The 22,443-nt window shown below is 36.8% G+C and overlaps 1 protein-coding gene across 1 annotated transcript in view; it reads left to right on the forward strand.

Annotated features, from left to right (window-relative positions):
- The window catches only part of OCA2 (OCA2 melanosomal transmembrane protein), a 149,422-nt gene that overhangs the window by 35,232 nt on the left and 91,747 nt on the right, over nt 1-22,443 (forward strand). The window contains exons 7-12 of the mRNA XM_072352357.1: nt 554-636; nt 978-1,131; nt 16,649-16,720; nt 17,420-17,485; nt 18,527-18,583; nt 19,570-19,694. Of these exons, the coding sequence (XP_072208458.1) occupies nt 554-636; nt 978-1,131; nt 16,649-16,720; nt 17,420-17,485; nt 18,527-18,583; nt 19,570-19,694 (557 nt within the window). The remainder of the gene's footprint in view (nt 1-553; nt 637-977; nt 1,132-16,648; nt 16,721-17,419; nt 17,486-18,526; nt 18,584-19,569; nt 19,695-22,443) is intronic.

Here is a 22,443-nt window from a genome sequence, read left to right on the forward strand (position 1 = left end):
AGCACTACTGTGGTAGTCTTTAAATCCTTCCCCTGTTCCCCAATATATTTGCATTTAAGAAAAAATAACCTGGGCACAATACAGGGACACCACACAGAACCTGGAGGACTCTGAGACTGAGTGCTATGCAGTTTGTGTGACAGACCAGAGAGCTATGCAAACAGCAGAGACTCTGTACATATCTCTCTGGAGGTTTCGGATTGTTTCCTGAAATTCATGCCTTTTGCAGTGTAGAAATACCCACCATAGCCAGGTGTTGTGTCTTCTAGCTGAGATAATTAGGTGAGGAGCTTAGCTGCCCCAGATGCTTTCTATATCTGGAGAACTTCCTGGAGTGTCTCAGGCTTAATTGAATGAGAGGATGAGTTTGCCCCAAACTGAGGGCTGCCAGTGACTCTGATGAAGTGTTATGAATATAGGCTGGTGCATGTGTTCTCCATAATAAGTCCTCTAAACTGTAAAGTACGTAGAATGAAGAGATATAAAACCCCAGAATAGAGACTTACCACTTTAACTGACATTAATAATATTATCATATCTGACTCTTTTGCAGGTGGTATACAACTGGTCTCTACCCTTAAGTTCAAGAAGAAATCAGCAAATCATCACAACTAGAACCTTTCAGATACCAAACAGGTTGGCTAAGAGACTGGGATATGAGCCATTGAAGTAGTAGTTTACACAGACTTGATGGTAAAATAATAAGATAGCATTTTAGAAATAATCTATTGCTCTCTGTTTCAAAGGGGTGGGAAAGTGCGACCCCTCCTTTACTTTTTAAATGCATTTCCAAAGTTGGGTTGTTTTCCAAACAAAGATATCTAAAGGGCTGGAGTGAAAATATTTGAAAAGTCCCTCATATTTGTAAAAAAATAAATGAAAAAACAGCACATACATAGATTTATTTATAGATACACATTGTAAAACTAGTGCATTTTCACTCAAGAAGAAAACAAAGCTTCTCTTCTTTTCCCCAGGGGCACCATTTTCTTAAACATTCAAGCTTTCCTGCAGGAACCTGGAAGTGTTCCTCTCTCCATGAAACATCAATACCTGCATGCAAATATAGAGGCACAAGTAACAATTGCATCCATCATCTTAGTAGGCGTCTATGTGCTGATCATACTAGAAGTAAGTCATGTTTTCTGTTTTAATTTTATTTTTGCCCTACACTGCAAATGGAACATGAGGAAGAGTTTTGGTCTTGGCAATTGACATACTTCTAAAATCTGTATCTGAATCCGTGCTGTATCTTTATTGCTGGTAATGAAATAAATATGAAACGTGTGAGAAAATTGTTCTGAATTATAACCAATTTTGACAAGTTATTCAAACAATGCAGTGGTTCTTGTGTATTCTTCTGTTAGTGTCTCTTAATGTTTTAGTACTTTTTACAGGATTATAATTCGTCTGTGAGAATAAAAATGAGTCTGGGTTGTAAAAAGTGTGGAAAATCCTTGGTTAAAAACCAATTAACTTAAAAACAGGTAAAGAAAAAAGCTTTGGTTATTTCTTTTTTTTTTTTACAGAACCTCAAACTATAATTTGATGTGCTTTTAAAAGGTTCAGCTGAACACACTTTTTAGTAGGAGTGGCATTTAGAAATGCTTTTACTGTATCACTTAAAGAGGAACTGGAATCTGAATTAACGTGCAGAAGTCAAAGGATGTAGGAACTTTAAACATTTACTGCAACTTCATTCCAAAATCTTGAGCAACCGAACTCAAAAAAAAAATGCCTTAAATCAGCACCAAGGATAAAAAAATGTGTCAGAAATAGCTCAGGCTCTGACAGATATCTTGAATCTGAAAACACCTACTTTCTGATTATCTTGTAATAAAGTACACATACAGGAGCTTGCCTTTTTTTTTTTTTTTTTTTTTCCCCTTTTTCTCCTTTTCTTTTTTTGCTCTTTTATTAATTCATGTGAGTGTTGACACTCTCCATGAATTCTCAAGTTGAATCACACCAGAAAGTATGAAAGAGAAATGAATCACATCTATAAGGCATTTAGTAATATCTGGCATGCTTACCATAACTCTTCTGTACCTTAAAATTTTCATCCCAGTTCCCTCTGGAATGGTAAGATAGGTGGACAGCTTCTTATCAAATATTAATGGTGCATGTAATGTAACAGGTGCTTTAGACACTGAGATTTGGTCATTCAGGAATAGTAATTAATTTCTATGTATTTTATACATGAAGAAATAGATTTAATATTAAGTATGGAGAGGGGCTAGATAGTGATATAAGTATGTGAAAGCATGTAACATCAGAACATTCTTAATGCTTTTTAATGCAGCTCTTACTTTTGAAAAAAACAGCGATGTAATCCTTTAACAATTGCAAAATATTATTTTTTAAATAAATGTAGTATCTGGGGTTATATGTTATCATTCTAGAGAAACACTTTGGAACAATTCATAGGTCAAGAAAATGAAGGTTTGAAACTGGAGAACAAAATCAAGGAAAGCATTAATTTTCTTGTTGATTATAAGAAAAAGCTCTAAAACCACTGATTTGTTTATTGTTTCTGTGAAATGATCAAGGAAACATTTCCATTGTTTCAAGAAATATTATTTCAGCACATTCAAAGACAGAAATAGATCTTTCCTTACCCGTAAATTTCCAACTTAAGTTGTGGGAATTCACCTACTGCATCATGGTTTTATCTTTCTCCGGCGTAGATGTAGAAATGACAAATACTACAACTAGAGTAAATTTCAAGCTATAAATATATACGCTAGCAATAACTGAGATAGAAATAGAACTCGACTATTTTTCATTTCCCCCATGGATCTCTTCCAAGAGATGGATGTTAATATTTTTAGTATATATAACAGTGGATTACCTCATATTCGCTATTTATAACTTTAGTGCTTGAAGTTGTGCTTTCTCAACACATTGCACTCTATTCCATTAGCTGTTATCACTGTTAGAGAAATCAATTAATGTTGCTGCAGGAGTGATCTCTCATGGATTTTCATTTTCTGTGTTGTTGCTCCCCTTCTTTTATCTGACTTTATTTCAGTTTCCAGTGTTTTATTCATTATCATTGCCAACATAAGTTCAACTTACACCCAAGTGCATTTTAGAAGCATATTTTCACATGCTCTTTTATATCAGTGACAAAATAGTTGGCACTGTATCTGTTACAACGCACAAGAGTTATCTGAAGGTGTGCCTCTTGCTTCTCTTGCACAGTGCTTTTCCCAGTACAGCAGATCACATCTTGTGCCTCCACATTCCTGAACTCCACAGTCCACATCTTTCTGTTAGTCACCAGGGAATCTACAGCAGAACAGTCTGCAAGAGCTTTTGCCTCCCACACATACAGATGATGGGAAAAACTCTGATGAAGGAACATGTTATGATTGAAAGATGAACTTCATTTACTGCAAACTGTCGCTTTCTCCAATCTTACATCAGTTCAAAGACACAGGAAAATTCTGCTCTGAAGCAGTTGTTTTCACCTTTATTGGCACCAGATCTGTAGGAGCCCTTACATATGTCAAGTAACAGTCCTTGTTAAGTAGAGAGTTCTCGGTGTCTTCTGAAGAACAGCTCATAGAATCATAAAATGGCTTAGGTTGGAAGGGATCTTAAAGACCATCCAGTTCCAACCCCTGCTGTGGGCAGGGCTGCCCCCCACCAGCTCAGGCTGCCCAGGGTCCCATCCAACCTGGCCTTGAGCACTTCCAGGGATGGGGCACCACAGCTTCTCTGGGCAGCTGTGCCAGCGCCTCACTGTGTGAAATTTTTCTTCCTAATATCTAATCTAGATCTCCTCTCTTTTAGTTAAAAGGCATTAATTTCCCCCTTGTACGATCACAATAAGACTGTGTTAAAAGTCAGTCCTCTTACTGTTGTAAGCTTCCTTGAAGTACTGGACGGCCACAATGAGGTCTCCCCAGAGCCTTCTCCAGTCTGAACATGCCCAGCTCCCTCAACCTTTCTTCATAGGTGCTCCAGGCCTGTGATTATGTGGGGCCCTCCTGTGGACCCACTCCAACAGCAGTGCATCCTTTCACTACTGAGACATGTTAAGCTGTGGAACCTGTTTTTTTCATGCATTTATTTTCAGCATTGCTTCTTTTAAAACTGTTTACATGTTATTTAATCATAAAAAATTGAAACACGTTTCTGATTATGAAGATTAGAATTTCCAATCTGGTTTTGTAAGATTTCTTTTCTACGCTTACCAGAAATATGGATATTTTTTGTACTCCATCTTGCTCTACTCTTTGATGTTTGGGAAGATTGCCTTTAACTCTGGATGTCTTTTAGTTACACTTTCTTAGTAAGACATGTGTGTTTCCTTCTTTTCTTTCTTTTTCCTTTATTTTCCACATAATCATCCTTCACTTCAGAAACTGGACATTCATCCTCTTGAAATTGATTTTTCTTCAAATACTGAACAGTCACATCATTGCATTTCAGTCTTCATTGCCCTCTCCTTCTCCCAGAAGAGAAAGAAAAAAAATATATATTTATCATGGTATTTCTGAAATAATCTAATCCATACCATTTTATAGACTTGTGGAAAACAATACAGTATTTCATTTTGCTCTTGGAAGCCTATGCTGCACAGGAAATTAAAGCAAGGGCACATTAAATTAAAACAAACAAACAAACAAAACAATCCAAAAATAAAAAGGTGGTTCATGTTTACCTGCTTTGATCTCAGCTCTGATCCTTCAGGGTTCCTGAGGAAGAAATGGATTGTACATATGCTTTCACATAGGTCTATGGGGAGAGCTGGTACAAAGTGCAGATGTCCAGAGTTTTTTGTTGATGTTGCTGTACTAAATTAGTTCACAATGTATTTCAAGAAAGACTCTTCCTGGTTTTGTTCCTCAAAACATGTAGCTCTCTTTGACTGAGAATTTTTTCAGAAAAAAATTTCTCAGCAAAAATCTTAGAAAATTTACTTTTTGCTTTCTTATCTGAAAAAAGTGTTTGAAGCAGAAAAACGTATGTTCTCTACTGCATTCTTTGATTAAAATTAATTTTCCTCCACAGCCCTTTTATACTTGTATAAATTTTTTCTTACACCCTATTTGCTCAGATTTGATAAGCAGTGATGTAGAATTTTTTTTTTTTTTTTTTTTTTTTTTGTAGTGGTACAGCGTAACCAAGGAAAAGTGAGATGGTTAAAAATCTCAATTTTTCCTCTGCAATATAGTGAGATACCTTTGACTTCCCCCTTTTTGTGTGTATTAGTGTGTACAGGTATTGGGATAATATCATAGAATCATAGAATTACTCAGGTTGGAAAAGACCTAAAAGATCATCAAGTCCAACCGCAGCCTAATCATAGTACCCTAACTCTAACAACCCTCTGCTAAATCATGTCCCCAAGCACCACATCCAAAGAGTTTTAAACACATCCAGGGATGGTGACTCAACCACCTCCCTGGGGAGCCTATTCCAATGCTTAACTACCCCTTCTGTAAAGAAGTGTTTCCTAATGTCCAACCTAAACTTACCTTGGTGCAACTTGAGGCCATTTCCCCTCGTCCTGTCAGCAGTGAGAAGAAACCTGTCCCGCTCTCGCTGAAAGCACCTTTCAGGTACTGGAAGAGGGCGATAAGGTCTCCCCTCAGCCTCCTTTTCCCCAGACTCAACAGCCTCAGCTCCCTCAGCATCTCCTCATAGGGTTGATTCTCTAAGCCCTTCACAATCCTTGTTGCCCTTCTCTGGACCTGCTCCAGTACCTCCATGTCCATTTTGCACTGAGGTCCCCAAAACTGAACACCCTACTCCAGGTGAGGCCTCACCAGTGCTGAGTCCAGGGGCAGGATGACTTCCCTAGTCCTGCTCACCACACCATTCTTGATACAAGCCAGGATGACACTGGACTCTTGGCCACCTGTTGAAACTCATGCCGTTAGCCTTGGCCCATCTTGGATCCAGTCTATCCAGGTCCCTCTGTAGTGCCCTTCTCCCCTCAGGCAGATCAACACTCCCTCCCAACTTGGTGTCATCTGCAAACTTACTGAGGGTGCACTCATTCCCCTCATCAAGATCATCAATGAAGCTGTTAAACAGAAGCCGTCCCAGCACTGAGTCCTGGGGATTCTGCTCGTGACCGGCTGCCAACTGTATACTGGATTCAACTCCATTGACCACAACTCTTTGGGCCTGGCCATCCAGCCAGTGCTTCACCCAGCAGAGTGTACCGTCCATATACTGGTTACCTTTTAAAGAAATCTATCTGCCTATTCTTATCTTAAAATATTTGTTAATGTTAGAAAGTTATATTAGTGTTTAGACAAAAAATTTTGAGCTGATAAAGCACTTGTTTGTTATTAGTAATTGCATATTTGTAGTTATGTTGGAACTGCATTAATTAGGAATATGTAAGGAGGAATACATTTATTATTACAGCATAGAGATCACTAATTTGAATAAATTATTGTGTATTCTTGTTCAATATTTTCCATTAATAGTGTAGTTCGTGTTGTGAGTCAAAATGGAGTGTTAGCTGTTTATGATACTTAAATAAACCAGAAAGTGTGAAGGAAATGAGATATTGTGTGAAGGAATAAGATATTTTAGTGACATTGTTTAAATAATGAAAAATTACCATTAGCGTGGTATATGGAATAAAAGTGATACTTTCAGGTATTTGAAATTCTGTGAGAGCCTCCACTGACATTATTTTATCACAAGAACTATCATTCATATTCCCTTATATAGCTAACCCCAAGGAAGATCTTGCTGGGATCTTCCAACAGCATTTATTGACCTGACATCTTGAATAACGTTTACAGGTCTGTATTACCTTTTAAAATGCAAATATGTGAAAGTGCAAAATCTGGCCGTAAAAGGTCTAGCTTCTAATTTTTTGAAGCATGGACTTATAATCATAATTTTATTAATTTATGGAAATGGAGAATATCAGTTTCTTTCCATATTACTTTTCTATTACTAACTGATTTAAATTATGAATAAACATCCCTTAAGCTCAATTACTTTAGTACAAAATAGAGTGATTTTTAATAGCATCTAACCACCAAAATATTAGCTTCAGACATCAAAATTACTACACAATTTAGTATGCGGTTTAGTATAACCATTTTTCTAGCATGGTGGGCTGGCTGAACCAATGTCAAAAATCACATTTACAAATGAAATAAGGGTGTTTTTTTAAATACTACTGTCCATGCTCAAAGAGTCCTTTGCTTTTAAAATAATAATAATAATAATAATAATAATAATAATAATAATAATAATAACAATAATAATAAATAGATACTTATTTCCAATAGGGTGGCTATTTGGACATAGGAGATCATACTTTAGAGAGGGAATAAGAAAACTGAAGAAATATTCTCTGGCATATGAAACGTAATATGAAGAGACTGTGAAAGGCTAATCTTAAGGGAGATTTTTTTTTTTCCAGATGAGGAGATTCATAGAAACTCCAGATGAGCTTACTCAGCATGGTTTCTCACTTCCCATCCATTCTTGTATTGATTGGTGTTTAAATATAGACAGAAGAGTGTGGATTAGTCTTCCTACCTCCACATGTAACCTACAAAAGATTGTTAGTAAAGAGACAGAAGAAAATCCATTGCCTTTACTGGAAAAGACACGGTAAAAAAAGAAAATCAGAACAACTGCTCTCCTGGTCCCTTATGTGATTTAATACATTCCTACAGCTATTATTTCCAGTCATGCTAGTTTGTAAAATTTGTGAAGTATTAAAATGCTGTAGGTGTTGGCAGAAAAATAGGACAGATTATCAGAAGAAACCATATATATTTTTTTAGTGAAGAGTCCAAGCTGTACCTCATAGGACAAGACAAAATTTGTCCTCATCTACCATTATGACTGGGTCTGGCCAGGAAGAAAAAGAGCACAAGGTGGAGGCAGAGTTGAAAAAGCAATGTCCTAGTGTTTGCCAGCCAGCCTCCATCTGTTCAAACATGACAGAGAGGAAAGATTTCTTGATTATTGTGGTGATCTGTGCCATTTTACAATGAGATAGAAATGGAGCCAAGAGCTAGGACCCAGAGAGCAAACTTGCTAGATGGAGGCAGAGAGCATTAATGCTGTTTGTTCCATGAAATCTGAATACAGTGTGGTTACACCTAAAATATAAAATCCAGTAGAGTAATCTAGCTTCAAGAAAGATTTAGATCCCTCTGGAGCATGCTGGCTGCATCTTTCCTGGGCAGCAGGTAATTGTAGGTTTACCTTCTTTACAACAAGAGCGATGAGGAGCTGGAATAGGCTGCCCAGAGGGATTGTGGATATCCTGTCCATGGAGGTGTTCAAGGCCAGGTTGGATGGGGCTCTGAGCAGCCTGGTCTAGTATTAAATGTGGAGGCTGGCAGCTCTGCCTGTGGCATGGGGGTTGGATCTTGATGATCTTTGAGGCCCTTCCAACCCAAGCCATTCTATGGTTCTATGATTCCATGATAATGATAATTTGGAGACCCTAGTAGTAGATAGAGAACATTTCTAATCAAATATCTCCTATTGCTTTTTTTTTTTCTTTTTTTTTTTTTTTCTCTTTTTTCTTTCTTTTCTTCAAGATAACAATGTCTGTCTTGCCAGCCGTTTTTCAAGAAAGTAATACTTTCATGAAATAGAATGGATGGCATGCTCTTGGCATGGCATTGAAACCTATGCAGTTGTGGGAGGAGGCAAAGCCTGCTGAGATAGTTGCTAGAGGACTGGGCTGAACATGTAGATCCATATGTAGGACAGATGCATCTCTCCTGTTTCCTGGATGGAATTTTTCTACAGACTTTACTCTGGATATTGTCTCAGTGTTGGTGAGACCCAAACAGAAGCTTGTGACTGAGTTAGCAATTAAGGAGAGTGGACTGTGAAACCTTATAGTCATTTCTTTCCTTCCTCTGATGTAGGAGGATCACAGAATCATGGAATATCCTAAGTAAGTTAAAAGGGATCCACAAGAATCATTAAGTCCATTTGGAGAGGCCAATGACTTCGGAGCAGCTGTGCAGGCATATTACAGGTTGTTCCTTACAAGCAGCAATGGATTAGTACTGCTGATGTGCCAGGATTTTTACCACTTAGGTGGAGTAGAGACACTGCCACCAACAAAGAGACTCCAATAGGATAGAGCTAGTGCCAGTGTGATAAACTACAGTTAGTACTGTAATGGTCAGAACTGCAAAAAAGAATGTGTAAAGGAAGCATGGAGTGCTTTAGGGCAAGGATGGAAAAGTTAAATTAAAATAAAAATACTGTATTAGCACACAAAATCATCAGTTTGATCCCAGTTTGCTCTATGAACAATTTTGTATTATTATTATTGTGTACATACAAGTGTGCACTTTAAGGAAAAATGTGTTAGATGTGATGCTTCTTAGTCAGTACTTTTGTAGTGTGTAAATTGACCTTAATTAAGAACTTCATATAAAAAAATTACAACTGGATGGTGCTGCTAGCTATTCTGGGAGCTAGATGGCATTGCTAGCTTTAAAAGTTGCTAGCACCAGGTTCCACTTTCCACAGAATGTTATGCTTTTCTGTAATAATAGGAATCTCATTTCCAGTGCTAAGTATAAAAACTAACTTCTAAATGTCCATTTTCTATTGCCCATCACCTTTTAAAACTACGTTCAATTGGTCAGTGTTCAATTTTTGAAAGACTATCAAGCACAAATGTCTTGCCTTTCTTCACTAACTATATATGTTGATTTTTTCTTTTTGTTTTGTTTTCTGTTTGAGACAGGCAATAGAACATTAAATTAGCTTAATTGAATGTTGCTGTACAGCTTCTACCCCGCCTACAGCAATCGGAGTTTTAGAGGGCCATGAAGTTATAAAATTTTAACAATGTATTAAAACTCACATACGCTTCTAATGCACACAATCCTGGATGAGACTGCTCTGGGATTGCAGATCATGTCCTTCAGCAAAGAAAGAAATAAATGAACATGGGAGAATGTAGGCAGCAGACTTGAAGTTCTGTGACTTTAAGTTAATTTCTTTACATTAGAAATTCTAATGTAGCTAGACTCTAGGATGCTGTGATAACTGGGGGAATACAGATGATTTCGTCTTCTTTGGCTTCAAGAAAACATTTCATAACAGCAAAGATTTTGTAAGACTGAAAACTTGTTGCTGGGCCAAACTGTCAATATACAATGGCTTTGGTCATGTCTTCCTGCAGTAGCAGTCTAGTTTATTATCTTCTAGCATCCCGTTCTTTACTGTCCCAGGACCTGATATCTCTACTTTGGCTATATAACAAACATTTTTTGTAGATAAAATATTACAGGATTAACATGCTTTGAAATATAAAAATGATCACCATCCTTTCTCTCCACAGGATTCTACTTTTTATTCATCTGACCTGATTCACACATCTCCAGAGGTCCCATCCAAACAATATAATTCTGTGATTCTGTGTATCTCTGTCCATTTTTACATTAAGATGAAATCCCCAAATACAGAGCAAATAAAAATACACACTTTTAACATTTGAGTCTGTGAGACTCTCAGACTATCAGATATTACTGGATTTCCCTATCCAGTATTTCCTGAAGGGGTATCGTTTTCTTATATCAGAGCCATCCCATAAGATAAAGGCTGGAAAACACCCACTAATGACTCTAATGAAATAACTACAAGATATGACAGACTCCTGTTTAATTAATTAATTAATTAAGTATGAATCTTTTAGAAATAGGTGTGATGGTACGTGGTGGTCCCAAGCCCACATTTCATGCATAGGGTAGTACTATCCTATTGAATCACCACTCAATTATTTTAAAAATGAATAAACCATTTTTCTTTTTCCAAGTAAGGCATATCTAGGTACAGTGCCGTAGTTTTGATATATCTTTGACTTACAAAAATGAGCCTAGTACTAATATTTCCTAAAAATTAATTCTAGTGTTAAGTCTAGTTTTACATTTTGCTTGGCAATGTGGAAGTACTACGTATAGATAATTTCCAGATTTGAAGACAAAGATGTAAATAGCTGTCCTTGCTCTCAGTGACTTTTGCAATACTTTTAGTCCCTTTGAAATCTTTGAGGTACACAGTCTTTCAACATCTGTACCCCATGTTCTTGCCCCAAGAACTATCCCTTTCATATCAAAACTAAGATATACTTTCTAAACTGAGTTGAGTAACCCTCTTCTGGTTTATTAAATCCCTGCAGAATTTACTTGCTTCTGCTTACCTGAGTAATTCTAAGGCAGTTAATTTTCTGTAGTTGTTCATTTTGCACTAGCTCTTGAGACAGGCTCCCTTTAAGGGGTTCCCAGGCACAAGGAGGAATGCTCTGTGGCTGAAGGAGTAGCAGATCTGCTTCTGCAGACCTCATGTATGGTGAGGGTAAGGACGTAAAACATTAGCTTCCATTACCAGCTGAGCCTTCATCACTGGTATATGGTTATATGGACTCATTAATATACGTGAGCATGAAGGAAATCAAATATGACTGGCTCCCATCCTGCATTTGTAGTCTACCAGCTTATATTCACCCCAGACTGTACTTTGTCAGAAGTGAAGCACATTCCATGAACTGAGCATTTGATGCCATACAGCTTTGAAATGGATCTGCTGCGAGGCAGAGTTCAAAGTATTATAAAGCTTTTTTGACCTTTGCTTTTTCTCTAACATAAGCCCAGATTTTCAGTGATGTTATATGATAGAGTAAGGAAAAAATATGTTAGTCTGCAAAATTTTTTGTTTTGTTTTGTTTTTTGTTTTTTGCAAATGTCGGTCTGAATTTCAGTTTTTGATGGCATTTGTTCATTGTCCAAATCATAAGGGGACCAAATCCACATGACATGAAAGACTGAAGTTTTGTCCGTATCTAACTAAAACTGTTGGATTAGTCCAAGGTAATGCAGAGTACCAAGATTAATGAAGTATATGTTAGCAAGTGGTAAAATGATGTCCACTGAAGGGTTTATTTACTAGTAAATACTGTCTTGATTGTATGTAGGAAAACAAACTCTTCCTCTTTGAAAAAAAACCTTCCTCTGCTGAGAATATTTTTAACACAATAAACCCTTACTAAAACAGAAAAAGGAAATGGTATAAAACATTAAGTAAGACAAAAAGCTTTCCTACAGCAAATTTTATTTCCCTTCTCTTTGTCTCTATCCCCTGAGAATAAACAGTTGAACTATAGACTTTGTGAAGTCTCAGAGGGATTTGGCTGTGGATTTTATAGCAAAGGTCTCAGCTGCTCTGGAGGTGGGTGGAAAATGTATAAAGCTCATATGTAAATAAAGGCTTGTGAATAACCACCTCCTGTTGAAATGAAGCAGTGCTGTCAGTCTATCATAAGAAAATGAATTTTCCAGGAAAAAAAGTATTTTAATGCAACAGGCTTCAGTGGAGAAAAAAATAGAAGGATAAGAAATGAACTGAGGCTGCATTTGAGGCTTTACATTAAAGTCACTGACAGTCATCTTTCAACTGCCGTTTATGACTTACAAAGAAAGACTTGTGGAAATAAAATGTTTGGTGTGATGTATGATTTATCAAATATCTTCAGCAGCACATTTGAGAAATATGCATCCCTAGATTTCATCTGGGAAATGTATGCTCTGAAATAGCATACAGGTCACCATTTCCTTGGCTCCTAAATAATTTCTGTTTGCCTCCTGCAGCATTTCACAAGATAAAGTGGTAGAATTTTGGATCATTTTTATATTGATGTTACTGTAGTCTGCTGAAAAATCTGATGAAATTTGTGCAAATCTTTTAAAGCACTTTCAAGTTGATTAAGAAATTTAAACACAACAAAGCTCTAAATTGTGTAAGTCTGGTTTGCATTAAAGCTATGGAAATGTATATTTTTAAATAACTTCAAGCACAGCATACTTGTTGTATAATTGATTTGGATTGTTTTGATTTCTTATGTTTGACTTAAATTCTGAATTTAGAGTATGGAAACTATCATACAAAATCAGCACTTAGCACACTGTCACACAGCAGGCAATCATGAGACAAGCTTTCTATAGATAATTAAGAAAAAAATTCTTATTAAAGTATCTCTGATCTCTCCTTATTATGATTTCACATTATCGCATGACTACGAAGTGTTGCTCTCATGACGCCTACATTGCTGATACTACTTTTAACAGCCTCCATTTTTGCATCTTTGGGTGTTTTAATTGCTTATATACAATTGTGTAAATTGTCATTCTGTTTCTCAGCTCTCAACACAAACGATATCCTGTATCAGTGAGCTCCAGGCCTGATTTTGCACTGGAAAGATTAAGATCTGTGCTGCCTTGTTTTCAGCAGCAGCTTGCATTGGGTTAATTATCTCTTTGTAAAAGACAAATGCTATCCTTTGCTGTTTCACCAGGTGACGGATGCTAGGTGTTCTGTTGGGTAGACAAAAACAGGGATGACAGTGAACATTTCCCTTCTGTGAAGAGATTGTAAAGCTGGTAGTCAGGCTGGGAGGTGGGGGGCTCTAGCATGAAAACTTTCATCCTCCTTGTCCATTCTGATTTTTCTTCTCAATGGCTGTTACTTGATTTTTTAAAGAAATCTTTTCAGGAAATTAGCTTTTATAGCAAATGCATTTTATAGAGTGGCCTAAAATCATCACAATGTAGGGATACATTTGCAGGTTGGAAGAAATGAGTGAGATGAAAATAAGGTATTCCTTTAGCATTTGGCTTTGACAGAATGAGGAGAAACAGAAAAGGATGCTTGGATAAGAGGTACTTTGGAGAGAGAATGAAAAAGAGGTACTGATATGAAGTACGCAGGATGGAAAGAATTTTGGTGGTGTTTCTCTCTGTCAAAGGAATGAGGTGTAACTGAACAAGTAGTCCAGGTAAGAAGTTATCAGTGCAGGAGATGGTTTTTGGAAAGGAGAGATGAAATAGAGAGGAAGGTTTAGGTATCAAAGAAAGATCCATAAGAATTATTGATGATATCAATGTATTTGATGAGAATACATTGAACAGAATCTTGTGCTTAAATGTATTACAGCCTAACCATCCAAAACTATGCCTCTTGGTTACCCAGAATCTGTGTGTCACTGGCACTAACTAGGATTCAAAATAATCATGCTTGAGCCAGCCAATATCTGTGACCTTATAGGCAATATTGAAAATCAGTATGAATCACAGTTCTTTCAGCTTAATTGTCTTTGCTTATGAAATAGTGTAAAGATTATGTTTTCTCAAGGATGAGAAGGATCAAATGGATATGGATGATCTCACACTTTAACTTTCAGAATTTCTTTACATTCAAATGTCTATTGAATCTCTCAGCTTTCTTAGGCTAATTGTCTGTGTCGATTAATTTTTGAGCTCTTTCAATTCTGTACCTGAACCTTTGCTTATGGATTCCCTCTGAGATTCAGTCTGAAACGATGTTTATCTTCTTTTCAGACTTCCCAAAGGTTTGGATTGGGTCCATGCTATTTTCCAAAAGAATAATAATGATTTTTTGCCTAACATGATGCCCTCTGAATGTGAGATTTTCCAGAGATACACAAAGCATAGGTATTAGATGGAACTGTGGTTCAGAGTAGTATACCTTATAAATGGCATATCTTATTTTCTTCTTTTGTAAGCTTTTAAAATGCACATAAAAATAAATGATTTGTTTGCAGTTTGCTTTATGTGAAAAGAAAATCAAATTGTCATCCACTTTTCCCGAAGCCTCCTCCAAAGAATATTTTTTGAATAATTATCTGTCTTGGTGCTTTCCAGTTTTTATTGCCATATTCCTACAAAACTTCCACTTGATAGTTTGCTGAAATGAGGAGTTGCATGCTTGACAAGATTTTTTCGCTGTACAATTCCGTATCTGAATAGTCTTGATTTATTCTGCAGAATATATTTTGTGTGGGCCTCTTGAAAACTTGCTAGGATAACAGAACTGATGGATTACTCCATTTATACACTTCCCCTCATTTTTCTACAGAAATTAAAGCACATTTTACACGTAGATGACAGCAAACTTGTGGAAACTGAAAATGTAGTCAACCCAGTATAGTCAATTAAGAGTACAAAGATCTTACGTGAAAATATCAAAAGTAACAATATAAAATATCTAAGACCAATCAAATCTTGGAAGATCCATGACACTTTTTCTGAGAAATGTAAAAGAGATAATTGGTGAGTGATGATTAGATGAAGAGAAAGCCTCCAGTCTGAGGAATACAGAGGATTGCCCAATATCTCACTGTTTACTTTGTCCTGGTAAGGAGCTGATCTTCCCTGGTTAACACCTCCATTTCACATCCTTTGTTGGAGACAACTGTATGACATAATTGCAATATGTCATTGCCAGACACATAAAACACTGAATGTATTGAATGTCCCTCAATATTGCAGTCTCATAAAGGGCACAGAAGTGCATTCATATCAAGACTATGAACCTAGAAATCATGATATCATGAGTTACCACACACTTCTGAGGAAGCTTGTTGGAGATATAATCTGTGCTATGTACTTTTATACCACTAGGACATAGAAACCTTTCTTCGCTACTATGACCAAATTTTTCTTCCATGCATTTTGAAGATTTGACAGGTTTTTCAACTGAATCCTAAAATTAACCAATTAAATTGTTTATTTTTCTAGCTGTTTGCCAAGTTGCTTTGTTGTTTATCATTACTGTAAAAAAATTAAATTCAAGGAAAAAAATCAAAGCCAAATGTCTTCTTTTTCCTTTTTTACAAGTAGGAGGGAGAGCCTTGAGATGTCCTCACTGTATTGTTTCTTATCAGCAAAATGTTTCTCATGAAATTAACAGCAAAGAAGTATTTCTGGACTGTCTTATTTCTGTCTCAGATATAATTCTGACTTATGTCTGAAAATTTAAACACATTAATAGTAAATGCTGTTGATTAGATTTGGTCTTTTGTAGTGCAAATTTTATTAATTACATTCTAACTTTAATTGACTGATTTTACATAATCTGTGATCTTCCAGACATGGTGGATTAAATAATTACAAATGAGCACTTGGAGAAAAAGCAATTTTTTTCAGGGCATGTCTTCTTTCATACTTTCTCCTTGAAAATTTTAAGTGCAATTTATTTATTGAATATATAGCCATGGACAAAAGTTTCTATGAACTGTTGAAGCGTTAAAAGGGGATAAGTATGAAGTACAAAGTGTATGAGTGTCTTTCTTGAAGTGAAAGATTTTTGTAGAGAAAATGCTGATGTAGAAAGCCACTGTATGAAGGAAGGCTACTCTTCATGTAAGAGTGAAAAAGCAAGTGCACAAGCTTGTAAGATGTCTGTGCCCCAGATTACAAAGCGGACCTGGGCATATCTTCTTGCTAAGGGCTGTGAAGGGAAAGCAGGAAGACTAGCTCAGTCTGGGTTACCTGGTATTTTTATCCTTAAGCTGGGATGATGAATTCCTTTCCTTCTCAGGTGACTGGATGGAAAATAAAAGAAACTCATGCTCAAACCTCTTTTCTTTATGCCACAGTGAGAAAGTAATCAGCCACTCCCTCCTCAGGTGTTTTTCTTTTTTTTTTTCTTCTGAGGGGGGAGTAGGGTAAAATAAGGAAAAACAAAAACAAAAACAAAAGGAAAAAAGAAAGGAGGGAAGAAATAAGAATAAAAAGAATCAACTATAGGAAATTTTATTCTTTCAGTAACAGGGAGATGTTAAAAATATTCTCTGATTGCTTCTTACCCTTTCTTGCAGATTGTTCACAGGACTCTTGCAGCGATGCTGGGCTCTTTGGCAGCTTTAGCTGCATTAGCAGCTATTGGGGAGGTAAGTTATTGAACTGTAAGTGCTCGTGTTGTTTCTGTCTGTGATATAAAAAACTGCAGACAGTGTTATGCTGGGAATGGACACAGTAGTCTTTTTAAAGAGAGTGAGATGGTGGGGAAGATATTAGGTTGAGAAAACATCATGGGGAAACAGAAGAGCTCAGGGTATGGACAGGGAGAGGAGAAAAAACTCAGTTGATGCATTTTGTTCCTACTTGTAGGGAGCTGAGTACAGATATTTTCAGTTTAATTCAGACTTTAGCACTGTTATTTTCAGTAGTATTAATATACCAATCAAGTTGTGTTTTCCTAAACTGCCCCCAACTTGTTTGCATGTAAAGCTATATGCTTTTGTTCTCTCAGGAAAAAAAAAAACAACAAACACAGGTTATACCATATAATTCTGTTATCATTTATTTCTGTAATGGTATATAAAGAGCAAATGGATAAATAAACCATGCGCTTTATGTAGACTTTTGATAATGACTCACTTAGGATGTACTATGTATTAGTAGTAGTAGAAGTAAAAGTAGTAATAAAATAATAGAAGAGTCTTTCGGTGTGTCTTTAAGGAATGCTTGTTAATTTCACTCATGACTTATTTAAATGACTCATTAATTAAATAGAGTTTATGTTTTATAGCTAGTCACAAGTTAGCTGCTCCATGGTATTCACTGGTAATAATGTTTTTTGATTGCAGAGGCCAAGTATGGTCAAAGTGGTAGAGTGGATTGACTATGAAACGCTGGCACTACTGTTTGGAATGGTAATTAAAATTATGCTCTTGCTCTAAATGTGTAAAATTATGCTCTTGCTCTAAATGTGTAGAAATTCTCACATTCAATATCTAGATGGTTACTTTTTTGTTTGTTTGTTTTGTTTTTGTTTTTTAAAATATTTTTTCTACTAAGCCATGTTCTGATGAAAATTTGTCCTTTAAGGTGTTTACTAAAAGGATTATGAGCAGACCTCTGAAAGAATCTTTGAGAATTTTGATTCTTTTCTGTTTTTCTTCTTTTTCTTCTTTTAATCATCTGTAAAATCATGATAACACAATAAAAATATCATTGAGGTTTACAATAGGAAAGACCTCTATAAGTGCCAAATATTATCATTTATCTTTTGATGCTCCAGTGCTGTGTTTGGAACCAAAACGAGAAAACCTGAAATGGAGGATGCATATTTGATCAGATTATAATAATACATTATTTAAATCACTTTTGTCCAGAGCTATTTATGGTCAGAAGTGTGATTTAACTCTAACATGAAATATACGGTGTATGCAGTCAAAATTGCTACTATCTGAGCTTTTTTTAATTTACTGACAATGCTCCACACCCTCCTGTCCTGCCCACAGAAAAAGAAAGCCAAAAAAACCCATAAAATCTGCTGGGAGTAAAGTTGGATGGACTGGCAAACTCCCAGAAATATGGGAAAGTGCAGAAGTATCTTCTGTATTCTGTAGTGCATTACTGCTGAAAACCCACAGTTATGGGCTTATCTTGGTTAATGCCATAGAGGAGATACTTTGAGTCTTTCATGCATGATGCCTATTTAATCATAACAAATAAAATTAAACCAGACAAATTTAGAGAGGTTTTATATTGTGAACAAAATTCCACCGTGTGATGACATCTGAGGTATCTGACAGCTGTACTGGATATCCTGATATGATGGTGGGTAGATTCTCAAAACTTTGTCAAATACGATAGACATTTTTTAGGGACACAAAGTACATCACATTGTTTTTGTGTAATAATCATTTGCAAGCTATTATTATTTTTTCTCTTCATTTTTTTTTTGGTAGATGGTTTTGGTGGCCATATTTTCGGAGACTGGATTCTTTGATTACTGTGCAGTAAAGGTATGTTTGTTTTGGTACTCTTAATTATTAGATTAATCAAGTTACTATTTAGTAAGATCTTCTGTGATAGGGTTTGGTGTAATAGGAACTTTCTTTGGGCAGTTTATATCTATCACACTACAAATGACAGTGTTCATCTTCTAATTTTAAAAAAATCACTCAGGAATGAAAGAAAGCCTTTAAGGCAAATCAGTTTTTACTGGAGAAAGACAAAGGCCCCCAGTAGGGTACACAGATATGTAAACAATATAGAGCTGAATTATCCCACTAACTTCCCCAAGACTGTAGCTGAAATCTTTATTTATCCCTGGCAGTAGGAGAGAGGAAATATGGGAACAATCATTAGTTTTACAATCACAGATGATAAATGATCACAGACCTTTGCACAGCAGTAGAACCAAAGATTACATGAAAAGGGTAATTCTGATGGATTGGCTGTAAAGCAAGTATTACCTATATTGAGGAACTCCTTCACCTGCTGCAAAACTTAATTTTCTTGAGAACTGTGGAAAGAAATAAAACAAAAGCAATAAAGAAGACTGCTTTGAGCAAAGAACACCTAAAGAGAATTTGGGAAGATAGGTGCCCAAGCTTTATAGCCCTGGCAGTGCTGCTCTGAGGACAGGTAGGGTTTCCCAGTGTGTGGAGATGATGGGAGGGCTGATTTGTACTAATCCCCTCATCCCAAAAGGCAGAAAGTGGGAACTCAGCCTTACTCCTACCACAAACCCCCTCTGTGCCTGGCAGTGGAGCATGGGGTCTCTTCATATTTGTTTATTCCTCCACATGTTGGACATATTTGCACACTTCCAAGAATTGTTTTACTGCTAAATTAATTAATAATGAAGAGGTCACTGCCGGAGGTGCATGAACTTCTCTGAGCTCACTGTTGTTTCATCTTTGGTGAGGTTGTTTATTTGTCATTTTTTCTGAAGTCAGATGGAACATTCCAGTCCTTTAATTATGTTGCTCTTCGTTTTTATTAGGCTTATCGATTCTCTAGAGGCAAGGTGTGGGCCATGATTACACTTCTGTGCCTTATTGCTGCAATTCTTTCTGCATTTTTGGACAACGTTACCACAATGCTGCTCTTTACTCCAGTAACCATAAGGTACTTTATTGTTATGGTTTTGGACATAGTGTTTTACAGCCAGCAATCAGTAGGAAATGTATGTGCAGACACGCTTGTTTGGACTTTTCTTGGTGATTTAAATGGAAATCAGAACTTCTAATATGCCTACTTCAGTAGTGTAAAGAGATGATGTTTTCAAAGTGATGAACTGCCATTTTCCTTTAGTGCTGGTGGTGAGTATATATCTGAAGCCTGTTTTGTTGGTGGATGCCTTGGCAGATAATCACTGGTTTATCTCTGTATCTGAAATGCAATAACATATTGTACTACTACTCCCTTGCAGATGATATATTTTTATCTTGTGAGAATATTTTTAATTGGAGCTGCCTTGTTCTTTACTGGTTATATACAGTTGTCTAGTAATTTATGTTTTACTGATGCTTTAATCCTTCTAGTACTGGTTGAAATACTTCCAGATTTCAAGTAAAAGTCTTCTTCATATTCTTCTGAATATGAAGCTGAATTTTCTCCCTACTGGTGATTATGACATTGGTACAGTTGCAGACCAATTTCATGATTTAAGATTAGATATTTGGAACAGTAACTTAATTACTTCAGAATTATGTAAATTAGTAGCACAAGAATTGAAAGTACATTTTATGAGTGTGTAATTATAGGCACTGCTGAACATGAATTTAACCTGTGTCCAGTTAACCCAGTTTAGTTTCTGAAAGATTTAGGTCTTTTTGAGATAATCCCAAGTGATGTAATACTTGCAGTTATTATCACATTAAAGTACACAGAATTCTATTAGGATATGCTCCCATTTTTTAGAATCATAGAATGACAGAATCACAAGGTTGGGAAGGACCTACAAGATCATCCAGTCCAACCGTCCTCCCATTACCATTACTCCCACAAGCTACTAAACCATATCTTGTAGCTCCTCATCCAGATGCCTCTTGAACACTGCCAGGGACAGTGACTCCACCACCTCCCTGGGCAGCCATTCCAGTGCCTGGCCACTCTCTGAGAGAAAAAGTTCCTTCTTAAGTCTAATCAAAACCTCTGGTACAACTTGTGGCCATTTCCTTGGGCCCTGTTTGTTGCCTGGAAGAGGCCAAGCCCCTCCTCATCACAACCTCCCTTCAGGAAGCTGTGGAGTGCAATGTGGTCTCCCCTGAGCCTTCTCTTCTCCAGGCTAAACAATCCCAGCTCCCTGAACTGCTCCTCATAAGACTTGTGCTCCAGACACCTCACCAGTTTCATTGCCCTCCTCTGGACACATTCCAGAGCTTCAATGTCTTTCTTGTGGTGAGGGGCTCAAAACTGAACACAATACTTGAGATGTGGCCTCACCAGTGCTGAGTACAGGGGGATGCCTCATCCATCTCTTCATCCTGATTAGGCAGTCTATAACAGACCCCCCCCCCAAGATGTCACCCCTGCAGGCCTTCCTCCTGACCCTTACCCACAGACACTGAACTTTACTATTCCCATCCCCAAGCTCTTCAACATCAAAACAGTCTTTAATATAAAGGGCTACACCACCACCCTTTCTTCCTCATCTATCCCTTCTGAAGAGCTTGTAACCATCCATCACAGCACTCTAGTCATGGGAGCGATTCCACCATGTTTCGGTAATAGCAACTAGATCATATTTTGCCTGATGCACAGTTGCTTCCAGCTCCTCTTGCTTGTTGCCCATGCTGCATGCATTGGTGTACATGCATTTCAGCCGAGTAATCTGCCTCAACCCAAGCTCAAGCACTGTTCCCCTAGGCTCATATCTTGTAAGCCCTGTTTCATCCTGTGTTATGAGGTAGTATAAAACAGTAAAAAAATCCATCAACCAATAAAAAACACAACAACATAAAATTGCAAGTACAATTTATTCTGGATTGGGAAACAGTTGGTAAATGGAAGCTCCATTTGTTTTCTGTCTGGTTATATTTTGAAGAAATCACTTTGCCTTACTCCAATTAATGATTTCACCTCTAACAGTGAGAAAATATTAAACACTAAGTTTTATTTATCTCTGTTGCAGGATATTTTTGTATTAAATGCAATTGGGAATGAATTGAAAGCCAGATGTCAGTGCATCATGAGCTACTTTTCACATGCAAAGCTACTTCTAGCGTTTATTCTATTTTATGCCAAATGCATTTGCAACAGCAAAGAGGTTGCAAATAATTATCACAGCAAAAATAATTTTTTCTCTCTTCTAGGCCAACAATTGCCTATTTCTGAAACTTCATGATAGGGGTCGTTTATTTTTGTTCTTATCTCACTGCCATTGTCTAAAGCTTTGATCCATCACGCTGTGCTGCCATTGCCATGGAAATAAAGCCTGCAGAAAATGCTACTCATTCTGTGCATATGAGGATTTGGACTGTCATTAATAAGATGTAAAACATGCCACTAGTTTCTCTCTTCATTTTGCAGTAAACTGACAAAAAAATAATAGTTAACATTACCAGCTATTTTTTATTTTCAAAATCCTTTGCTGCTGGGAACTGAGAAAGGCTATAGTTATTTACATGTGAAGCTATATAACTGGGGTAAGTTTACTGAGAAAGTTCAGTCCACTGGTACAGCTAACATATTGAGATTCTGCTGTACTTCAGGACTGGCCTTTCTTAGAGTCTGTCTGAGATTAGTTCTTCAAGTTACCACTGAGCTTGTTAAAGAAAACCCTCACTAACAACAGAAAAACAAACACAGACTAAACACTAAAAGAAAGTTAACTTTAGAAACACTGGAATGTGCGAGGAAATTCAGCATACAA

This window comes from Excalfactoria chinensis, chromosome 1 (genome assembly GCF_039878825.1).
Source record: "Excalfactoria chinensis isolate bCotChi1 chromosome 1, bCotChi1.hap2, whole genome shotgun sequence".
Taxonomy (NCBI): Eukaryota; Metazoa; Chordata; class Aves; order Galliformes; family Phasianidae; genus Excalfactoria; species Excalfactoria chinensis.